This window comes from Drosophila santomea, chromosome 2R (genome assembly GCF_016746245.2).
Source record: "Drosophila santomea strain STO CAGO 1482 chromosome 2R, Prin_Dsan_1.1, whole genome shotgun sequence".
Classification (NCBI taxonomy): domain Eukaryota; kingdom Metazoa; phylum Arthropoda; class Insecta; order Diptera; family Drosophilidae; genus Drosophila; species Drosophila santomea.
In genome coordinates this window covers 13,094,195-13,114,441 of record NC_053017.2, presented here as the reverse complement: position 1 = coordinate 13,114,441, position 20,247 = coordinate 13,094,195, and the positions used below count along the sequence as shown (strand labels likewise).

General features: G+C 40.0%; 6 protein-coding genes across 6 annotated transcripts; 3 read left to right on the top strand and 3 right to left on the bottom strand.

Moving 5' to 3' along the window:
* Positions 1–1,957: 1,957 nt before the first annotated feature.
* LOC120446698 (general odorant-binding protein 56a) lies at positions 1,958–3,747 on the top strand. The gene is made up of 2 exons (XM_039627796.2): positions 1,958–3,175; positions 3,344–3,747. Exons 1-2 carry the CDS (start codon positions 3,116–3,118, stop codon positions 3,701–3,703), a joined length of 420 nt encoding a protein of 139 aa, XP_039483730.1. The 5' UTR covers positions 1,958–3,115; the 3' UTR covers positions 3,704–3,747.
* A 355-nt stretch (positions 3,748–4,102) lies between these two features.
* Positions 4,103–4,581, bottom strand: LOC120445823 (general odorant-binding protein 56a). Its single transcript, XM_039626440.1, has 2 exons — positions 4,518–4,581; positions 4,103–4,456 (listed from the first exon to the last, which is right to left on the bottom strand). Exons 1-2 carry the CDS (start codon positions 4,575–4,577, stop codon positions 4,103–4,105), a joined length of 414 nt encoding a protein of 137 aa, XP_039482374.1. The 5' UTR covers positions 4,578–4,581.
* A 923-nt stretch (positions 4,582–5,504) lies between these two features.
* LOC120445697 lies at positions 5,505–6,459 on the bottom strand. The gene is made up of 2 exons (XM_039626255.1): positions 6,350–6,459; positions 5,505–6,173 (listed from the first exon to the last, which is right to left on the bottom strand). The coding sequence occupies exons 1-2, from the start codon at positions 6,416–6,418 to the stop codon at positions 5,535–5,537; spliced, it is 708 nt and encodes a 235-aa protein (XP_039482189.1). The 5' UTR covers positions 6,419–6,459; the 3' UTR covers positions 5,505–5,534.
* A 2,079-nt stretch (positions 6,460–8,538) lies between these two features.
* Positions 8,539–9,249, bottom strand: LOC120446620 (general odorant-binding protein 56d). The gene is made up of 2 exons (XM_039627666.1): positions 9,099–9,249; positions 8,539–9,033 (listed from the first exon to the last, which is right to left on the bottom strand). The coding sequence occupies exons 1-2, from the start codon at positions 9,195–9,197 to the stop codon at positions 8,686–8,688; spliced, it is 447 nt and encodes a 148-aa protein (XP_039483600.1). The 5' UTR covers positions 9,198–9,249; the 3' UTR covers positions 8,539–8,685.
* A 9,589-nt stretch (positions 9,250–18,838) lies between these two features.
* LOC120446242 (general odorant-binding protein 56d) lies at positions 18,839–19,435 on the top strand. Its single transcript, XM_039627113.2, has 2 exons — positions 18,839–18,960; positions 19,017–19,435. Exons 1-2 carry the CDS (start codon positions 18,904–18,906, stop codon positions 19,356–19,358), a joined length of 399 nt encoding a protein of 132 aa, XP_039483047.1. The 5' UTR covers positions 18,839–18,903; the 3' UTR covers positions 19,359–19,435.
* A 138-nt stretch (positions 19,436–19,573) lies between these two features.
* Positions 19,574–20,098, top strand: LOC120446244. The gene is made up of 2 exons (XM_039627116.2): positions 19,574–19,661; positions 19,718–20,098. The coding sequence occupies exons 1-2, from the start codon at positions 19,596–19,598 to the stop codon at positions 19,997–19,999; spliced, it is 348 nt and encodes a 115-aa protein (XP_039483050.1). The 5' UTR covers positions 19,574–19,595; the 3' UTR covers positions 20,000–20,098.
* Positions 20,099–20,247: the final 149 nt, after the last annotated feature.

Here is a 20,247-nt window from a genome sequence, read left to right as displayed (position 1 = left end):
GAGGCGGAACGGGCGTGGCAGTGGCAATAAGAAAGCACACATGGCACACACGAACGCGAAGTTCGCTCACTTCCGTTTCCGTTTTTTGGCATTTTCTAATTTCCATTCGCTCGCAGAGTCGTGGGAAATGTAATTATGGCCATAGAAAACCCGCAGAACCCTCTGACGTGAGCTGTTGGCCAGCTGTTGGTAGGTTTTGGTGTAATTGTCGTTATAATAAATAACTTCAACTGTCCGACACTTGACACTTGACATCAGCTGCAGCGGAAGCGGCAACAGGAGCGGCAAAAAGAAAATCCCCAACCCCATTTCTGCATTTCCTTCATATGTACATATATGTACATATATATGGGTGCATGCAAAGTGCCAGAAAAACATTTACCATTGCCGCATATTTCAAATGCGGACACATGTAAAAATGCTGAAGCGCTGATAAGGACATTAACATTTGGCCAAACACATAGACATGTCGGCAAACCAGCCATGGGGGTTTTTTTTGGAGTGGGGCTTAAACTTCCTTCCGCATATGCGAAACATCAAAAAAATAAAAAAGAAGGAAAAAAATTAAGCGGAAAACCTTCACCTCGTCGCTTTTGACACGCAAATTTACAACGGCAACAGTGGCAAACAAAAACTTGCTATGGCCAAAACACACAAGCCCTCCTCTCCCAGGCCCCACCAAAAATAAAGAAGGGAAAGGCAGAAATTTTTGAACGCATACAAATGCAATTTAAATTTACTTATTTAGAACCCCTGGGAATTTCAAATTATTTGCCTTTTCACGCAAATTTAGCGACCATTTTTCTCACAGAAATAAAACTCAGACAGGTGGGGCCTTCGTCAGGAGTTTTCATAGTTGGGGGGGATTTTCCCAGACCCCCTGACATGTGTACACTGGCTGATTCTTGGGCGTAACTTTTTCAAACTCTGTTTCCTTTTTTTTTTTTTTGCTTTGCATGGGGGCGATTAGAAAATGCTTCAACCCAGCGAAGAAAGTAACCCAAAAGTCTCTGACAAATGCTCTTTGGCCGGCATGTTGTTGTTGCTTCTGGGTTCTGAGTTCTGCGTTCTGTGTTCTGTGGTGATTAATGACGTCGAAAGCTGAGCAGGATCTGCTCTGCGGGGATGCCGTGGCAGCTTAATTTAAAATGAAAATTGTACGGCATTGGACGAAGGGTGGGGGGGCTTGTAGACTGATTATGCTCTTCATGGTTTTGCCTTGTGCTCTATAGGGATAGCCATCCCTAGCGCAGCTCTGGTTCATTAGAAATGAGCTTGAACAAATATTACATTTTTGCCTTGTTAATGATTCTGAAACTTTGAAAAGAATGTACGAATTTTGAGAAATTAATCCTGTTTGTCTAGATATTTCAATCGCCAACATAATGAAGCACCTTTAACCATTTGTCGAGAAGATTCACTTTTATTTGCATAAAACATGCTGTGCTACGTATTTGAATGTCATTTGTTTTAACTCACCATCTGACTTCAAAAATGGTTTATTTACAAAATGCTAAACTTAACAAAGAGCTTACGTCCAAAGGAATGTCAACCAAAGAAACTAATTCCCACCTGTAAACATTCCTGCAAATGCTTTTACTCTCCTTAAAAATCATTATTTTTATAAAGTTTTCAGATTAAATTTTCAGGTTTTTTTCTTACTCCCAAACAAACAATCTTTGCATGTGTAACGCCAGAGTTTATCACTCAAGTCGACTGTCCCCACCACAAGCAAATTGAATTAAGATTACCACACAAGGATTTCAAAGCATTTGCGGAGAAGTCAAACAAGCTTTAGTTTATTATTATTATTGCGTCAGAGCGAAAAGTTTTCAGCCACTGGTTGGTCGGGGGGGTGGTATGGGGGGTGTGGTGTCTGCGTGTGCGTTGGAAAATTTTCAATCGCAATCTTATGGTTTATTTCTTTAGCGCCAAAGCTACTTTATTTTGACAGCAGACAAACAAATGTCAGAATTGAAATTAAAAGGAAGGCAGCGACAGCAGAAGAAGTCAGTGGAAAACTTGTGAAAAACACGCCCGACTCAAAGAAGTAGACGAAGGTTTTTCCAGAAGGGGAGAAGGGATGCCTTGGCCACAGTACGCAGTCCCAATCAGAAACTCCGCATCCCGGCCACGACTTTGGATCCGACTCCGACTCCGACTCCGGCTCGATTCCATCAGCTTCAGCCTCAACCTAAGTCTGAGTTTCAGCATCAGAATCAACATCAGCAACACCACCCACACGCACTGACTTTCCTGCATTCCCGCATTTTCTTTTTGTACATTTCACACAGCGTGAAATTTTCTAAATGTCATTTTGCTGTCATCTCGTGGATAATAAGATTACAACTACGCTGAAATAATAGGATTCAAATGAAAAAACTTTGCCGTCGTCGTCTTCTTCGTCGTCGTCTGTCTCCTTACGCTTCTCAACTTTCAATACGCGCCTGGCCACACCTCTCCGCCCATAATACATAGATATATATCTGAATCAGAATCCGACTGGGGAGCGTTTGTCGGTTGGTTATTGTGCCTTTAGCTTGGGATCTGCCCCCTGGTATGGGACAGCAGTGGAAAGTTTTTGATAGAGTGCAGCGATAATGAGTGAGCAGCCACAATCCCAACTTCAACTCCAACTCCAACTCCAGTCGAGGTAACTTGAGCGACCTGCGATCTGGAGACCACTTGAGGCGTCCCTGTCTGTACCATGTCTGCGTTCTATCTGTATAATTGATTCGATTCCCCCAGCTTGGAGAGGTAGAAGGCGGTTTAATGAACCATGCTTTCATAGCGACCATAACTTCAGATTGTCTACCTGCCCGCGGGCCACAAATAGACGAAAGTGCTGGCCAAGTTTGCAAACAAAATAGAAAAAAAAACTGGACACCAAAGGAATTGGGAGAGATAGCAAACAGAAATCTAAAACCAAAAACCAAAACAAAAATGAAAAAGCAAAAAGCAAAGCCATCAGCTGGGCTTAGTTGGATCACTGCCCGGGGCCATAAAGAGAAACCGGCTTTTATTTGCCGCCTAGACGAGTATAAAAGCAGCGATCCCATCCCATATCGACATCAGAACTTCTCCAAACGTTCTAGCAATCCAAGTTATACTCAACATGAACTCCTACTTCGTGATCGCTTTGAGTGCCCTTTTTGTGGCTCTGGCTGCTGGATCGGTGAGTTTGAACTTAAGTCCTATAAGTCCCTGCCCTAAATGATATAATATTTATAAGCTAATGATCCTGACTGGCTGTAATTGTAAAGTCTCTTATATCCTTTGGTGTGTGATCGGGATATAGAGATGTTTGTAAAAAATTAAACTTTACATTTAAATTTGTTCTTAGGCCCTTAATCTGAGCGAAGACCAGAAGAATCTGGCCAAGCAGCATCATGAGCAGTGCGCCGCCGAAATCAAACTGACCGAGGAGGAGAGTGCCAAGGTCAAGGCCAAGGACTTCAAGAACCCCACCGAGAACATCAAGTGCTTCGCCAACTGCTTCTTCGAAAAGGTCGGCACCCTGAAGGACGGTGAGCTGCAGGAGTCCGTGGTCCTGGAGAAACTGGGCGGTCTCATTGGCGAGGAGAAGACCAAGGAGGCTCTGAAGAAGTGCAGGAGCATCAAGGGCGAGAACAAGTGCGACACCGCTGCCAAGTTGCACGAATGCTTCGAGAGCTTCAAGCCTGCCCCGGAGGCTAAGGCCTAAGGAAGTTTTAGAGTTGATCCATGGCAAATTGTGATTCGGAAAAAATAGGAATATCATTTAAATAAAATTCTATTTTAAATGAAACTTGCCTGTGTGCTCTATATTAGGTTGGAATATGACTCGAAGGCTTCTTTAAATCCCTAAATGTACAAGCAAGCTAATGCCTTCCCAAATAATTAATTTTAATGAACAAGTGTATCATTCTGAATCAGAAGAGGAGGGAGCTTAATTGAGGATTTCAAGCCCTGTTTAACGTAAGCAGATTATAATCCATATTCATGTGTAAGTCCGGTCACTCGGCGTTTTCAATGTGCATAATTAAACGTATGGAGTGCACCAAATCATGCTATTAATTATTGAGTGCGTTGAACACTTCAAAACTGCTTTATTGTTTCAAATTTAGGCACTAATACCCTTGACTACACACTTTTCATAGTTGTAGACAAAGTCACAGGTAGTGGCCGACTTTGTGGCTCCGCAGCTGGTAAGCAAAGCCTTTAGCTTATCCATCGCCAGACTGCTGAAACGGAGCTGAGCAAACTTGAGGATCTTATCGGTATTGGGCTTGCCATCGTCAGCCAGGAGGCCCAGTTTCTTGTAGACGCAGCTGTGATAGCATTTCACCGACTCCGAGGGATTGGCCACCGCCTTGTCGGTGGTCAGCAAATTGGCATCACTAGCAGCGATATTCAGCTCCTTGATGCAGGCCTGTTGCATTTGCTTGTAGGCTGCCAATTCAGCAGATGACTGGCCCTGTTTAAATCCATTTATTAATAAAGGGGTACATAATCCTTACCAAATTCTGATAACTTACCGCAGCTAGTTCGCTTAGAGCGAAAATTAGGAATACAACCAACAAGTAGATAACTTTCATCTTTACTAAGCAACATTCACTGTCGAACTGAATATCGTTCACAGTAATATGGCTTAAATACTCGTAAAAATTTTTAAGTTGCAGCCTAAAGTTTGCCAATCAAGTTATTATTTTTATTTAAATTCAATTAATAAAATTGCTTCATTTTAAACTAGGTTCTTTTTAAATTCGAAACAATTTTCGCTATTCAACCAGCAGGCGTGAAATCATCTACGCCTAAAATAATCATTCGGGTCAGTGAGCTTTGTTTGGACTTTGGAATTATTCACTTTATCTTATTTTATTGTGTGTGGAATAGTTTTTCTTGTTTTAAGTTCTTTTAGTTCTTAAGTTAGTTTAAGTTCTTTTAGTTCTTGTTCAATTTGAAAGAATTTAGTGTGATTTAGTTTTCAAGAAATTGGAAAGAATTTTATATGATTTAGTTTTCAAGAAAATTCTTTATGCGACATTTAATTTCCAATTGGCTTAAAGCTGGAATTAAAGAAAACATTAAAAAATTTTGTTCTGGCACTAAAATCCGTATGAAGTATATAATAATAATACATTATATTTTTTTTTTTGGTTACTGATGGTGAAATTTGTATTTATTTATTTTTATGTATTTTAGAAATATTTAAAGCCATTCAGATCTTTTTACATTCAAATCACCACATTAGTTTACCTTCCATCAGCCCAAAACTATACTATGAAACCTTTTAATAATTTAAAAAAAAGTGGGGCCTAAATATATGGTATTAAGTTTTTCACAAATAAAGGAAAGAAGAAAAATAATTTAAACATATATATTTAGGGTGTTAAAACTAAGAACGCTAAAATGCAAAACTTTAATTTTTTATTTAATAATTTTGAAACACCCAAAAGTTGATTAAGTTACATTTTCTATACATTTAATAAATAAGTGAATTTTTGATAAAACAAACACCGATAAGGCTAGGGGGCCCAAAAATACCCAGCTATTCACTCCGGCTTAGTGCTGGTCATTGCTTCTCCGGAATGCTGGATGCCATCGATAAAATCGCTGCCCTCCGGACCGAATCCCTCGTTCTCCGCCTCGGTCCGTTCGAGTATCTCACGGATGCGCTGCTCCGCCTCCAGAGTTTTGAGGTGATTGTAGCACACGTGCAACTTGTAGGCCGCCTCGCATCGTGTTTTGCCCTGAAGATCGCTGCACTCCTTGATCTCGGACTTCTCATGCTGTATGATCGTTTGCACCTGATTCTTGAAGGCCTCCTCCAGCAGGACATTGTACCTATCCAGATCCAGGCTCTCATACAGGCAGCTCACAAAGCACTGCAGCGGCTCATTGTGCTTCAAATCCAAATATGGCATCTGCGAGTTGCCATTGATGTCAATATCACCCAGGTTATTCGCATCGCCAATGGATTGAACTGGCGTTGGGGCTATGTCGTTGTCATTATTGTAGTCACTGTTCATCAGGCTCATGTGAAAGAGTTTCAGTTGCGACATTGATATCTCGGTCCTACGCATACAAGCCCTCAGCATCTCCTGGCTGAGCTTGGTCTCCGTTCCATTTGGCGAATCTGGAACCAGGGTTCGGGTCATGGACATGTTTAGCGAGACGGTAAGCGATCGGGTCTGTGAAAGAAATGTTTTTTTTTTATACAAATTAAATACTGGCTCTATGCATTCCAAAATGTCAGTTGGAGTTACTTTTACATTTTACGAAATTTTTACTCCTTTCCCTTATTTTATATTTACCTACTACATAAGTTGAATTCACAAAAAAATATATAAAATATGAAACACATTACCCATGCTTGAGAAACGAATTCAGTGAGAGTGAGGCAAAGCAATGCCAGCAAACTGGCTCGAAAATACATTGAAGAAATATTTTACAATTTTTTGACGATTTACTTTGAAAACTTTTGCAACTGTAGAGCCTGTCGCGACTTAACGAAAGCCTTTTATAGAGTCGCCTTCATGGATCAGAATTCGTTTTAAATCGCCATTTAATTGTTGTTGAAATCGATTACCAAATCATGTTCATGCCTCACTTGCTAAAACCCATCAGGTAATCATTTCCAGATACATCGCATATAATGTGTCATGCATCAGTGGACTGCCAATAGCAATTTCGGGTGAGAAGTCATATTAGCATTCGACAAAAACACTCATCTGACTTATTTAATGGCCTCTGTAATTACACACACACAAAATGGTTTGCAAAAAGTTTTAGGCTCAATTTGTTAGATGAATCTACAAAACATTTAAGTACTGCTCCATAAAGGTGTTTAAAAAGCGGGCTAACCATTGTTTGCAATTTTAATTAAAATAATCATAGCAATTATTCACTAATTTGTTTTTGCTAGCAATAATAGTTTTCCTTGAAATCTGAAATCTTAATTCGATTACGAAAATGGTCACAAACTGAATGAGGAAAAGTATATGACACTGTCAAGAACACATATCCTTTCTAAGATAGAGTTATTATCTTCGTTGCTATTCAAGTTGTATTGCAAACAAATTCAATCACATTAGTTCAGCCACAGCTACTCGTACTGGTTTTCTAGAACTCCTACTTTCTTTGGCTCCACTCTAATTGACGGACTTAATCACAGACTTGTGCTGATAATCGGGAACACAACCGCAACATCCCCAGCCACATCACATATTGGTCTTTAAGATCAAAGAAACACCACATGGACGGAGAAAAAGCGAGAGACATCGGAGCATGAAACAAGACAGTGGCAGCCACCCTGCAGCGAAGTTTTTATAAAATTAAATTACATTAATGTGAGAACCGCAGGGCGAGCCTCCCCCTCAAAGCGCCAGCACTCAACCCCAGCACAAAAACCCCCAACCAGCGATATCCTTGGTCCTTGGCCATTGAAAGCCAACTAACGGCGGCAAGACAAGTCAAACAAGACGGCCAAGACAAAGGCTGATGTCGAGCATCAATGTGCTAGCATCTCACGCGTGTTGGCTCCTTTGACAAGCCGCCATGGCTGTCTACTTAAATGCATTAGCTCGGGGGGTGGAATCCCTCGATTGGGCTGCCTTTTTAATAGACATTAGTGAACGCATCAGTGATTGTTTGTTCGGCTGCCCACGGAAGGCCATCAGCCATCAGCTCTTGTGCAGACAACTGCAACTGAAACGGATGCTAAATGGAAGTGACATGACAGCCAGACCGACCCCAGGAAGTGACAAAATGAATTATGGACACTGGCTGCGATCCAAAGTCCCCAATGCCAAATCCAAAGGCAAAGCCAAAGTCGCAGCAATTGTCCCTTCTATGCCCACCTGATCCATGTTGGACCAGTAAATGCAATTGCGACACGTGCTCAATGAATGTTTAATGATTTGTTAATTGGATTCGGGCTTTTAAAAACACGGCTCGCCGTGTTCAATTCATTTGCTCGACCCCCACGCATCCTGTAACCCAGTCTCCCCAGAATCCCAGGATCCCAGGATCCCAGGTCTTTGTGCCAATAAGTTTGCCGTCGCTCATCAATATTTATGCCAAACATGAGCGGCCAAATGCCTCTGGGATCGCCGCTCCGTACCAAGGACTTAAGTCCCTGACGACGGTCTGACAGTGGATGGTCCTTAATGACGGCCCACTGTTATGCAAATGGGTGCGTGGCCAAAACGCAAATGGGTCATACAGTGGAGCATCCATTGACAAGTCGAATATGCATAAGTAATTATGTATAAGAATTTCTCTCTTAATTTCCTTTGAGACACAAAGAGGTGCGTACTTTGTGAGGGGTTGATAAGGTTGCGAAAGTTATTTTCCTGGAAGGTTCGTTAAAGTTTCAATCACTTTGGGCTGGTACACCTAAAATATACTTTTACAAGAAGTTGTACATACATATTTAATATATTAACAAATGCCATGAGATATTTCAAAGGCTTTTACCATAATATTTGAATTCAAATATGTTTCCAAAATGTAACATAAGTTTCTGGTTTAAGTATTTGGTAGGAACGAATTGTATACTTTCAAAACAATTTGCTCGAATATTTATTCAAAACCTTTATAGATCTAAATAATTTTTTAACGAATCGATATACTGAATTAAATCAAATTAAGTAACAAGTCACAGACAGATTATGACACAATAAAATAGCGGTCGTTGGGCGCTTAGATGTGGGCGCGATTCTTGTAGTAGCACTCGAATAGCTGATAGGCAGTATCGCACTTATCGGCTCCCTTGATGGCATCGCACTTGGCCTGAACGGCCTTCACGGCATCCTCGCCGGCCAGGGGTCCCAACTTGGCCAGAACGACATCGGGCTGGACCTCGCCATTGATCAGGAATCCGGTCTTCTCCAGGAAACAATTGGCGAAGCACTTAATCTTGGGATCACTGTTCTCGAAGTTGCCGTTTCGCAAGGCGATCGCCTGATCCTTGGTGATGCCCTCCTGCTGGGCACAAAGGGCGCCATTGGCATGGGCCACCGCCTTCTGCTCATCCGAAAGTTGTAGTTCCTATAAGATATATTCAAGAGATATCCTTAGTAATATGCCCCCTTTAATCAGCAAGTTATACTCACGGCAGATGAAATGGCCAAAATGGCGGACAGGACAATGAGGAACTTCATTTTCGGTAGAGATGTTGTTGAAAACCCTTTGGTATCGAGACTGTTGACCATATTCTGTTAGCATCTGGCTTTTATACGATTTTTAAATGCAGCTTCGCTAGAGTTTTGTTTTGATTATCGCATTTTGTTTTCGCTCTACTCCGTTGATCACACTGTATAAGCAATTATTCCACATACACACGGCAATACACCGGTTAGTTTATTTAAATCGCCTTTTTTAATGGTTCTCGAGGTTTTGTTTTGTCTGGTTTAGCCCTCTCCGATCTCGTTGATAACCCGAAACTGACTCACTTTTTGTGCCTCGCAGGTTTAAAGTTCAACCGATACTCAAATCAGTAAATAAATAGCAAATTCAATGCGGCTCCCATTATACCTATAATTGGCCTTAATGCCCGGGACTCGACTAAAGCTGATTATAAGACTGAAATTATTTTACAGCCATAATGTAAGTGCTAATTGTAGTTTCAGATTTTCCAACGATTAAAAAGTGTGTTGTACTTCCCAAGGGTCAGAGTGCCCAGCGAAGCGTCAACGTCCACTAATTTGATTTAACAATACTCGTAACTCCCAAAACCTTAAACTTGAAATGAAATACAATCTAACGCTGTTTTTTTTATGGAGGTGTTAAAAAAAAATGTGCATGCTAAGCGTGAGTGGGCAGTTTTGGAGAAAAGATAATAAAAAACAAATAAATTTTATCTTACAAATATTTTACCGAATATACTTTAAGTCAATAGGGGATATGAGAGAGGCTTGGCTTTTTTGCAAATCAAAAGTATTTTTCCATTTTATGTAGACAACAAAATGTGCCTTGTAATAACAAAAAAATATATATATAATAAAATAATTGGCCTTTACTAATAAGGTACTGTAACAAAATATTACTTGCTCATTAATAATAATTAGATAATTTAGTTAAATTAAATCTAAAATAAGTCTGCTGTTACATGGATTAAATTACTGATGACCGTTTGAAGTCAAGTGCCGGGTATCAAAGTTCGAATGAGTCTCAAAACCTCATGTCCATACGATCAAACTGAACTGGTTTGCTGATTAATTTTTGGCACAGATATGTCTAGCTAATTAACAATTAAAGTGACATTCGGATGATTTGCTGATGTATGTATGTACATTTATGCATGAGTTTTTTAGGCGCAACCGTTTAAGTCGGCTAACTGGCCGAATTATTTAATAATGGTAATAGAAGCAGTTACCTAAGTTGATGCCTACGTGCCAGAACTGTGGTTCATATATTTTATCAATATTTACTGCTGACAGCATCGATAATTCATGACCTACTCAAAATATATACCTGTGCCCGGGTCACCCTCTCGACTTTCGGATACGAAGTTACCGGTGCAAACTCGTAAATAGTTACGCACGGCAGGGAAAACAAATGTCAGAACGATTATTGCGGCCCATCGTCGCCTGCCAGGGCCATAACAAAAGTAAAATATTTAAATAGTAATAAATTCATAATGTCATCGTGTATAATGCCCAACTGCTCCTATCGTAGGGAGACCTTCCAACGATTTATAGACAATAATAACTGCAAACACGAAGCGGTGGCTGACTCCTCAAGTAGTTTGATTTCATTTCGAGGAGATGGAGGTCGCCCATTCAGCTTTTCCAGCTTTTTCAGCTTTTCCACCTGGCGAAGAAGTTCGCTGTCCCTAAAAAGTTTCCTGTAGGGAAAAGAAATAAAACTGTTTTATCGCAGACATGATAGAACGGGAGGGAATGTCGCATGCGACTCATATATAATATAAATATTAAATACTATATGGCATGCCATAAAAATATAAACAGCACATAAAACGACAATGAAAAACAATGGCACACGTTATTAAATATGTGTGCCCGAAGAACTGGTAACGGCTAATGAAATGTCATCGGACCCGAGGGCTCAACTCAACTCAACTCAACTCAACTCAACTCAACTCAACCCCAACTTAACTAAGCTGAACTGAACTGAAATGCAAATGTCACGCGAAAAACTATTTGACGACAACATTACGTTGACAAAATAATAATGCCGTCAACCGTTGAAGGACCTCGACTTAAAGGCAAAAGCTCGGCGAGGAGTCATATGCAAATTTTACGAGCTTCTCATGACCAGTCATAAAAGTCAATTTATTAGCTATGGGAAATTAAAAAGAAAAACAATTAAATGAGTGCAAAGCGTGAATTTGATTATGGTCACCGTTCATTTGGGTTGCTAAAGTTGCAATTTAATGCTGTAGAGGATTGTTTCCAGTTTTTATAAATCATTCTAAGTAACATAATTTAAAACAACAGATTATGCATTAGGTTAAAGTTTATAATCACATATTTTTATACCCGTTACTTGTAGAGTAAAAGGGTATACTAGATTCGTTGAAAAGTATGTAACAGGCAGAAGGTATATATATTCTTGATCAGGATAAATAGCCGAGTCGATATGGCCATGTCCGTCTGTCCGTCTGTCCGTCTGTCCGTATGAACGTCTCAGGAACTACAAAAGCTAGAAAGTTGAGATTAAGCATACAGACTCCAGAGACTTAGAAGCAGCGCAAGTTTGTCGATTCATGTTGCCACGCCCACTCTAACGCCCACAAACCGCCCAATACTGCCATGCCCACAATTTTGAAAAATGTTTTGATATTTACTGTTACATACTTTTCAACGAATCTAGTATACCCTTTTACTGTACGAGTAAAGGGTATAAACAGCCCAACAAAGGAATTTTCGCGCTTTTCTTTTTGATAATTGAAGTCTGGGCGGTTCTTCGACTGCTAGGCTCGAGATTGAACACAATCGGGTGAGAAAAGAAATAAAAACATTTAGACTTAAAAAAAATATATATATAAATTCTTGTTTTTGATAAGTTTCAACATTTTTACGAATCGTGAGTTTCTTGAGTTTTCTGTTGAGTTTAACGAAAAATTTCGTTCAATATTTATCTAATTCTAAACTGATAAAAAACAAAATGTGTCTTAAACCTCGTACAGATCTCATTATTGATGCCATCATCATAATAATTGCAGCTCCAATTTTAATTGGATTGGAGTCTGCCGGTAAATAAAGTTTTCAATACATAAATTTAAAAGGATGAACTCTAAACTATATATTTTTCACAGAGGAAAGCTCTCTCCTTCCCACTTTTTCTAGCTCAGTACTTACAAAGAGTTGATAATACAAATTCAACTGTGGCAGTTGTTCCACTATAACAAATATCTGATAAGGATCAATAATTTAAAGATAATAAATGCAACCAGTAGCCTACAAAGGCAGCTGTGTAATTAATTATAACCAATGGCGAGATAGGACCTCCCACTACAGATTTCATTTCGCAAGCCTAGCAAAAAGCTACAGAAATTCAATTAGGCTTATCCCATGCAATAACAACACCGGAAACAACAACAAGAGCCACGGAACAGCTGCAACACCTGCGCAATTAATTAGTGTTTGCCGCATTAATTTCAGAAAATAAAAAGAGATGGCCGAAAGGAAACCAGAGCCACCCACCACCAGATGGTATAAGATAGGCACCCTTTTGGGGGTCAAACCCCAACGTGGCTAATAAATACAGAAAGACCCTTTCCAGGCGCCCTTGGCTTCTCCACAACTGGAGCAGAACATCCTCAATGGACCACAAAGGCAGTGAAACACTAAGCCAGGTAAATCAAATAAAGCAAATTCAGTTAATTTAAATTATAATGAGACCACGAGGGCACCAGCACAACATGGAATACTATTTGCTGATGAAAAGATGAAACGTAAGCTAAAAACTTGTGCAAATATGATGGCCTATTTGCTAAAGCTGGTTGGGTTTTAAACTATTTACGTTGAGATTACGTTTCAAAATGTCTCATTTTTAATTGCTGTAGATTTAGTGCTACAAATAATGTGAATAAAATGTATGCTATAGCATACAATCCAATGGATAATCATTTTACCCAAGGCACGCATTAAAAGTGGAAAAGATATCATAATTTCCACTTCTATAATTTGTTTACGATTATGGCCGCATGCAAAATAAAACGCATTTAAGTAATTAAGTCATAAAAAAAGTGGCGTGCTGGGTTTTGCTCCATAAAAACCAGCCCCGTCTGCAATAAAATGCCAAAAACAAAACAATTAGGCAATTAAATGTCTTGGTATTACCAAAAATTTTCGTTTTGGTAACAAAACGCGTCATAAAATAAGCCAAAATGTACTTGGCCTTGCGGGAATACGAGTGGAGGCCCTAAAAATGGATCACAAGTGGGGGAAATGATGTGAAAATGTCTGTGCTGGCCTTTATTTTTCTCCTTCTTGGAATCCGCTCTTGTCTTCCTTCGACATCCGAATAAAAACGCAAAGAAAAAGGCGATTGCGAATGCGTATGCGAGTGTTTTAGTAATATTTATTGAATTCCAGTTAACGAACCCAGAACCCAGTACCCAGAACCGATGGAGCGTGGGATTTGGGACAAAGTGCGAAACACAAAAGGAGGGGAAAGTCTAGGGACGGGCCAACAGTCAAGCAAAGCTTACAAAGCTTTTCAACGCACATTTTCCGAAACCCGTCGCCCCCTTTACGAAACTGCCGGAAAATTCCGAGCTCTGCAAAATGAATTCTTTTGTGACAAGTTCAATTCGGTTGAGGGGCCAGTCAGTGGCTGCTGCGAAGCGGAGTTCATATGGAACTCCGACCGAACTGTTGCTGCTGCTCCTCGAGACCTTCGAACCTTCTTCCTATCCTCCTATCCCCCCTGTCATATAACGCATCAAAGGCGGGCCAGGTGAAGGAATGCAGTGCTCGTTGTGTAAGAAATTGAAAAACCCAAAAGGGGGGAGAGGGGAGGGGGGAAGCCGTCGAAGCACCGACGCCCGATGATGGGAAAAATGGAAAATCTCAAGCTGCGAAAATCAGCTGCAAACGCGCTGCTTTCGTTCGCATTATTGTCATGATGCTGTGGATATTTTGCTGTGCGCTTGGAATTTTTAATAAACGTTTAAGTTTATAACATTCTCAGCTTGGTACCTCGCACCTCTGTGTAATCTTTATGCCACATATCGACGAGTCGGCTTATCCCAGAGAAGGCGCAATGGAAAGACACCTTAACTTGGCGAAACTGCAACCGAAAAAGGTAATCCGGGAGGATAAAGAGTCGCACATAAAACCAACTAATTAGGCAAAGCATCTAATTAGACGCACAACAAGGACATGCGTCCTTTGTGCCGCCTCGTAAAAGCCAAAGCCCCCAAATGACAGCGTCGCTAAAAATTCTTATCGCTGCCACCAAAATTAAGCTCCAAACCGGGGGACGGGGGGAGCCTGGATACCGAAAAGCAGCGGAGGAAAAGCCGGGAAAAATTTATTGTGGCAAAGGTTAAAGACGGGCGCCATGTTAAATGTGGAAATTGTTTAATCCACTACAATCCAGCCCGGCAATTACAATTACAGGGTCCGTGGTCAGCTGCATGAAATTGGAACTCCGTCCGAGGGATAAACTTGATGGGGAAAAAAAGGAGACTCTGTTCCGGGGTACAAAAAAGGAAGAACCTGAACGTAAGGGAAAAACCTATTTGCATTTTATTTTCTTTGTAATTTGATGCTCGATTGCTTTTTTTAGTGTGTAATGAGGTGGGCTGCAAATGGGTTTAATACACACATTCCGCTGGCGCCAAAAGACAAAGTTGAAAAAACTTATCCCACGCATGGTTGGTCCCTTTTCCATTTAAATTTTTAGTTTCTTCCTTTAATGAGTTTTATAAGTAAAATGGTAAAAGTATAGAAAAAAGAAAGGAATTATGTTTTGGATATTTTAAAAATATTATTATAATGGAATTGAAAAAATACAAGAATTTTGAACACGTATTTCGCCAACAACATTTTGCATATTCTGCCAACTGAAAACTAAGCAATGAAATGTTTCGCACAATAATTGTTTTTAATTTTTGTTGGCCGAAAAATATACGAATAATAGATTGGAGCCTGTGCCTTCTCTTGCGAATTTTCCATTCCATGGCACGCACGATTGCATTCGGAATACCCGGAGAATATTTAGGCGCCCTAAGAGGAAACTGACATTGCGACGTGCAAATTGATCAAAATAAATTGCATAAAATATTCCATTTACGTTCCCATTCCGAGCGGAGCCGCCCCGAAAATTATTGTAAGCATCTAATGCAATCAGAAAGTGTTGCAACGCCTTTGGGGCAGATGGGCGAAAACAATGCGCATCGAGCCATTAATTTGCTACCCAACTGGTTGGGCAGCGTTTCTGTTTTGAGTTATGTCCGGAATTTGTGATAAGCTATGCGGATTACGAACTGAAAATGCCAAGGAAACTGAGCTTTCTTTTCCGGAACTTGCCTGTCAAGGTGGGTGGCTGGCTGGATTTCTTTGGGGGGGGGGAGAGGAAAATATTTTGGCAGTCAGATAACGGATACCACTAGCATGCTGTTAAAATAATTAGTGGGAAACAGCAGGCACCACCCACCAGTATCCCACAGTATTCCAAAAAGCTTGGCCGTGAGCGAGTCTACCAAATTTGGAAGTGCAACAAAAGAGTTGATTATTTGCCCACGTGCACAAAGTTCTCCTCACGTGCACTTCCATATGCAAATACATCAGCCAGTCATTAATTTAATTAAAAAAAGAGCTCTTTCCGTGAAATGACTGTGCAAAAACTTTCATTTGCAACTGGCTTCGGTGAGCACAGCATTTTGTTCAGCTCCCATTAAATTTAAGCACTTTATGCATGATTAATGCACTTCCAGTGGAAACATTGTTAAGACAACGAGCAAACAAGCATTCTACATTGATATTATCTGAATTAGAAAACCAGATAGCAATGAACTTCAAATTGACATGATAATTATCATTCGTAGTTTATCTGGGAAACGAAAGATTGGCTGAAATTCAGCAATATATATGGAAAACTTTGAAACACTATAGAATCTAGCAATTGGAGCTATAAATACCAGCGTAAAAATAATCTTAAATGGTTATCCAAAAATGAGAGCCACCCTTAGATGTTCCCAATGATTCCGAATGTTTTATTCTTACCCCTAAAAACTATCCCCAAACATTTTGGGGAGAGTTCAACGAACTTGCCCCCAGAGGCGAGAAATCCCCAAGGAATTGTCGCACTGATGATTCTGTTTCGAGTCCTCCCACATATCATGGCAATAATGTGGGGCATAAGATTTACTAATAACAATGATATAAGACATTGCCCCAAATGAGTATATAATAAAGCTAATGGAAAACAAGAGAGAACGCTATAGTCGAGTTCCCCGACTATCTGATACCCGTTACTCAGCTATTCGAAGTGCGAAGGAGAGTTTTCAGCACATACAGTTTTTGGCGGTTTTGTGGGACGGACAGACGGACGGACAGACGGACATGGCCAGATCGACTCGGCTATTGATCCTGATCAAGAATATATATACTTTATATGGTCGGAAACGCTTCCTTCTGCCTGTTACATACTTTTCAACGAATCTAGTATACCCTTTTACTCTACGAGTAACGGGTATAATTATGGGGCCTGGGGGCTTGCATTGGAAAAGTTTCTTTTTAGGGTAAAACACGATAACAGAAACATAAATATAAGCCAACGAACAATTATTGGGTTGCGATCTGATCATTTTGACTCATCAACATCGAAATCATTACATTTGCACACTAAAAAGTAATTTGAAGGTTGAATTTATGGCAAAGCCATTTAACGTTATCACTTGGAATGTTTGGAATGACATTACCTGAACATATTGCCAAACTAAACCATTTTGGAGAAATATGTTGGGTTCTGGGCAAGACTTAATGGTCTATTAAGGTGTTTGCAAGGCGATTTAAATGCAATTAAATGGACAGCCTTTCGATTCTTAATGGCTCCCAAAAAAAAAAGGTAGGCATGGGGTTCAATTAAAATAAATGAAATTGCCGAGAAGAGTGGCTCGTAAAAATGATTAACGCGTAAAATGGATACAGGCCGTCATCAATAAATGCCTTCCGCAGACATTTATTTATGAATGCTAATAACTTTTAAAGCTTTTCATTTAACTCAAATACAAATGGCCAACGCTAACGCTAGATAGGTTGTATGATGTGGGCGAGTCTGACATGTTTTGGCGGCTCTTTTTTACCCACAACACACAGGAGGACAAAATGTCAACTTTTTGCCAACCGAAAATTGTCAAATGCACTGAATTTCAAGCGCCATACATTTATGTTGATGCGGTTTAAAAGTTTTTTAATTACATTTGCAGGAGGACCCCGTACCACCGTACCCACCCACCCAAAAAAACAGCGACAACAGCCAGATCTTTTCGTCCACCCATCCGAAAAACACATCCACACTTGCGTCACTCATTCAGTATATTTTACGCTTTATGATTGTATTTGGGTGGGAAAATGTTTAAAACTCATTTAATTTGAAACAAATTAGAAACGATAACACACACACTAGAAGAGAGAAGTTGCTTTTGTTTTTCGAAACGATATTCCTCCTCTTTTACACTCGTTTTGCCACCTATTTCGACACTAATGGAGTGTGGTTTTAGTCTAAATTTGCGGAGCTTCGCTTATGGGCTTGTGTTTATGGTAACAAGCAAGTTGGCACTGCCGATTTGCAAGATTGAATATTATAATTAGCTTAAGCTGAGTTTACATTAATAACTGAAGCTTAGGGCATCTGTTTTTATACATAGCCGTGATGATTAACTGATGACATGCAGAACGTTTTTCTTGCATAACCATTAACCCATTTTCAGCATAAGCCTCACATTCTCGACCCACTCACACGTGCGCCATCTTGTCACTTGCTTGTCAATCATCCATCAAAGCCCCACAAAACCCCATCGGGAGTATGAAAACTTGGGGCTACTTATCTTCACATTGAATGCTCGCAGAAACAGAAACTAATTGCTAAAACGCCTTGATGCCTGTGTAAGCAGTGGGGATTATGTAAAGACACAGGCAGCGCAGAAGAATCCTATCTCTAACCCTGAATCATAAAAATGTTTAGACAACAAACTGAGGCTGGGCGGGTCATCATTCATTTGGCCCAAGTAAATATGTGGCCTGGCCAACGAGTGAATGTTATCAGTATTTTGGAATCTAGTGTGACCCAAATGTGTGGTGGGTCATAGCTAAGAGCTTGGTTGAAGAAATCCCTGATGACTTAGGACAGTTTAAAGCTCAACGAAAGTTATTAATAAAGTGCACAGCCTTCAGAAAATCAATCTTGGCTGAGAGAAAGCTAAGAAGATATACAGTTTACCAATAATTAAGTATGGGGAATATAATGCAAGTCAGCATTCGAAGGTAAGTTTTTTTTATTCAAGTTTACCAATACTTAAGTATGGGGAATATAATGCAAGTCAGCATTCGAAGGTAAGTTTTATATGACAATCACATTGCGGGCTGTAGTTTGAACCCCAGAGTTATATAAACTAAGAACTTTCTTCGGGTGCCAAAAATTGACAAAGAAAAGAACATCCCTTGTAACTAGGACAGTTTCGCTAATTAGAATTAGACTTTAAAGCCACCTTAATCTAGCCGAAATGAAAGCTGAAAGCTGTATAAACCTGATACCAAGAAATAAACCGCAAGTCAGCATGGCTAATGTGTTTTTCAGCGAAGCCAAGTTTGTTGAAAGGGAAGAGCTAGCCAACTTCAGGGGCAAAGTCCATTATCTCAAATAGTATAAATGCTGACTAGCCGAGACATTTAGTCAACAGTTTCGATTCTAAGTGATTCTAAACAGCTTACGATCAGCATCATGAAAGTATTGATTGTGTTTGCCGCCTTCGCAGTTCTGTCTTTGGCATCTGCCGCGGTAAGTCGTTTGTTCGAAATTCCAGGAGGCTTATAAAGACTTCTTTCTATTAACAGGAGCTAACTGATTCCCAAAAAGCTGAGATTAGGCAGCGGGCTAAGGCTTGCGCCAAGCAGGAGGGAATCACCAAGGAGCAAGCTATTGCCCTGCGATCCGGAAACTTTGCCGACACCGATCCGAAGGTAAAGTGCTTCGCCAACTGTTTCCTGGAGCAGAGCGGCCTGCTGGCCAATGGTCAGATTAAACCTGATGTGGTTTTGGCCAAACTGAGTCCCATCGCCGGCGAAGCCAAGGTCAAGGAGGTGCAGGCCAAGTGCGACTCGATTAAGGGAATCGACAAGTGCGATACCAGCTACCAGCTGTACAAGTGCTACTACGAAAACCGCGCCCAAATCTAAGAAAAGAAAGAAAATTGTTAACCGAGCCAAGACATTGAAAATTATCAAATAAAATAAACCCATTTTGAGCTGCAAAAGAATGTTTAGCACTTTTTTGAACAAAAACTGATGGGGTTTCCTAAATAGGTGTGCAATCAATTTTGAGAAAAGCTTGAAATTGTTAATAGGCGTGCACACAGACAGTCAGCAAAATCTATTTAAAGCATATCTTCAGTATTTGAATTTTAAAATCACAAAATGAACGGGTCGCTTGCTTTGGTGTTTCTGTTTTTAGCAAGCAGTCTTGTTCTGTCATCTTCCATGGTAAGTGAATGTTTTTCGTACTACAAACCTACTTACTTACTTCTTGACATTGGCAGACCGAACTGGAGATGATGGAAAATGAATTTCTTACTGATTGTGCAAAGCGTGAGAATGTGTCAGTCGATGGTATTTCGGAATATTTAATGAAGAGGACTAATGTAGAGTATAAAACAATGTGCGCTTTAAGCTGCTATTTTCAAATATCACCTGGGATACAATTCGCTCTTGGTGAATTGAAAAATGAATACGGACTAGATTCCTGTAACACGATCACAAGAGACGATGAATGCGAGGAGGGCTTTAAACAAATTGAGTGCTACTTTCAAAAATATTTATAATTTCTGGTTCCTAGAAAAGTAAACTATAGTTCCCTATCGAATAATCATCGAATATTCACTTTATCTTAAAAGTAAATATATGAAGTACAAAAAATTAAATATATTGTATGGTATTATGCCAGTCGGTTTTTTTAGCTGAGCAAGATTAAATATCAGGATGGTAATAATACCCTAATAATAGTAATAATAGTTAGAAACCAAAACCGTTGTTAATATGATTTGGTAATTTTTTCGAGGTGAGTATAATG

Excerpts from the sequence above, each read along its gene's own strand:
- LOC120446698 (XM_039627796.2), top strand. The coding sequence starts at position 3,116 with ATGAACTCCTACTTCGTGATCGCTTTGAGTGCCCTTTTTGTGGCTCTG. Across the intron at positions 3,176-3,343 it reads TGGCTCTGGCTGCTGGATCG|GCCCTTAATCTGAGCGAAGA; the intron begins GTGAGTTTGAAC and ends ATTTGTTCTTAG.
- LOC120445823 (XM_039626440.1), bottom strand. The coding sequence starts at position 4,577 with ATGAAAGTTATCTACTTGTTGGTTGTATTCCTAATTTTCGCTCTAAGC. Across the intron at positions 4,457-4,517 it reads CTCTAAGCGAACTAGCTGCG|GGCCAGTCATCTGCTGAATT; the intron begins GTAAGTTATCAG and ends GGATTTAAACAG.
- LOC120445697 (XM_039626255.1), bottom strand. The coding sequence starts at position 6,418 with ATGTATTTTCGAGCCAGTTTGCTGGCATTGCTTTGCCTCACTCTCACT. Across the intron at positions 6,174-6,349 it reads AATTCGTTTCTCAAGCATGG|ACCCGATCGCTTACCGTCTC; the intron begins GTAATGTGTTTC and ends TTTCTTTCACAG.
- LOC120446620 (XM_039627666.1), bottom strand. The coding sequence starts at position 9,197 with ATGGTCAACAGTCTCGATACCAAAGGGTTTTCAACAACATCTCTACCG. Across the intron at positions 9,034-9,098 it reads TTTTGGCCATTTCATCTGCC|GAACTACAACTTTCGGATGA; the intron begins GTGAGTATAACT and ends TATATCTTATAG.
- LOC120446242 (XM_039627113.2), top strand. The coding sequence starts at position 18,904 with ATGAAAGTATTGATTGTGTTTGCCGCCTTCGCAGTTCTGTCTTTGGCA. Across the intron at positions 18,961-19,016 it reads TGTCTTTGGCATCTGCCGCG|GAGCTAACTGATTCCCAAAA; the intron begins GTAAGTCGTTTG and ends TTCTATTAACAG.
- LOC120446244 (XM_039627116.2), top strand. The coding sequence starts at position 19,596 with ATGAACGGGTCGCTTGCTTTGGTGTTTCTGTTTTTAGCAAGCAGTCTT. Across the intron at positions 19,662-19,717 it reads TTGTTCTGTCATCTTCCATG|ACCGAACTGGAGATGATGGA; the intron begins GTAAGTGAATGT and ends TGACATTGGCAG.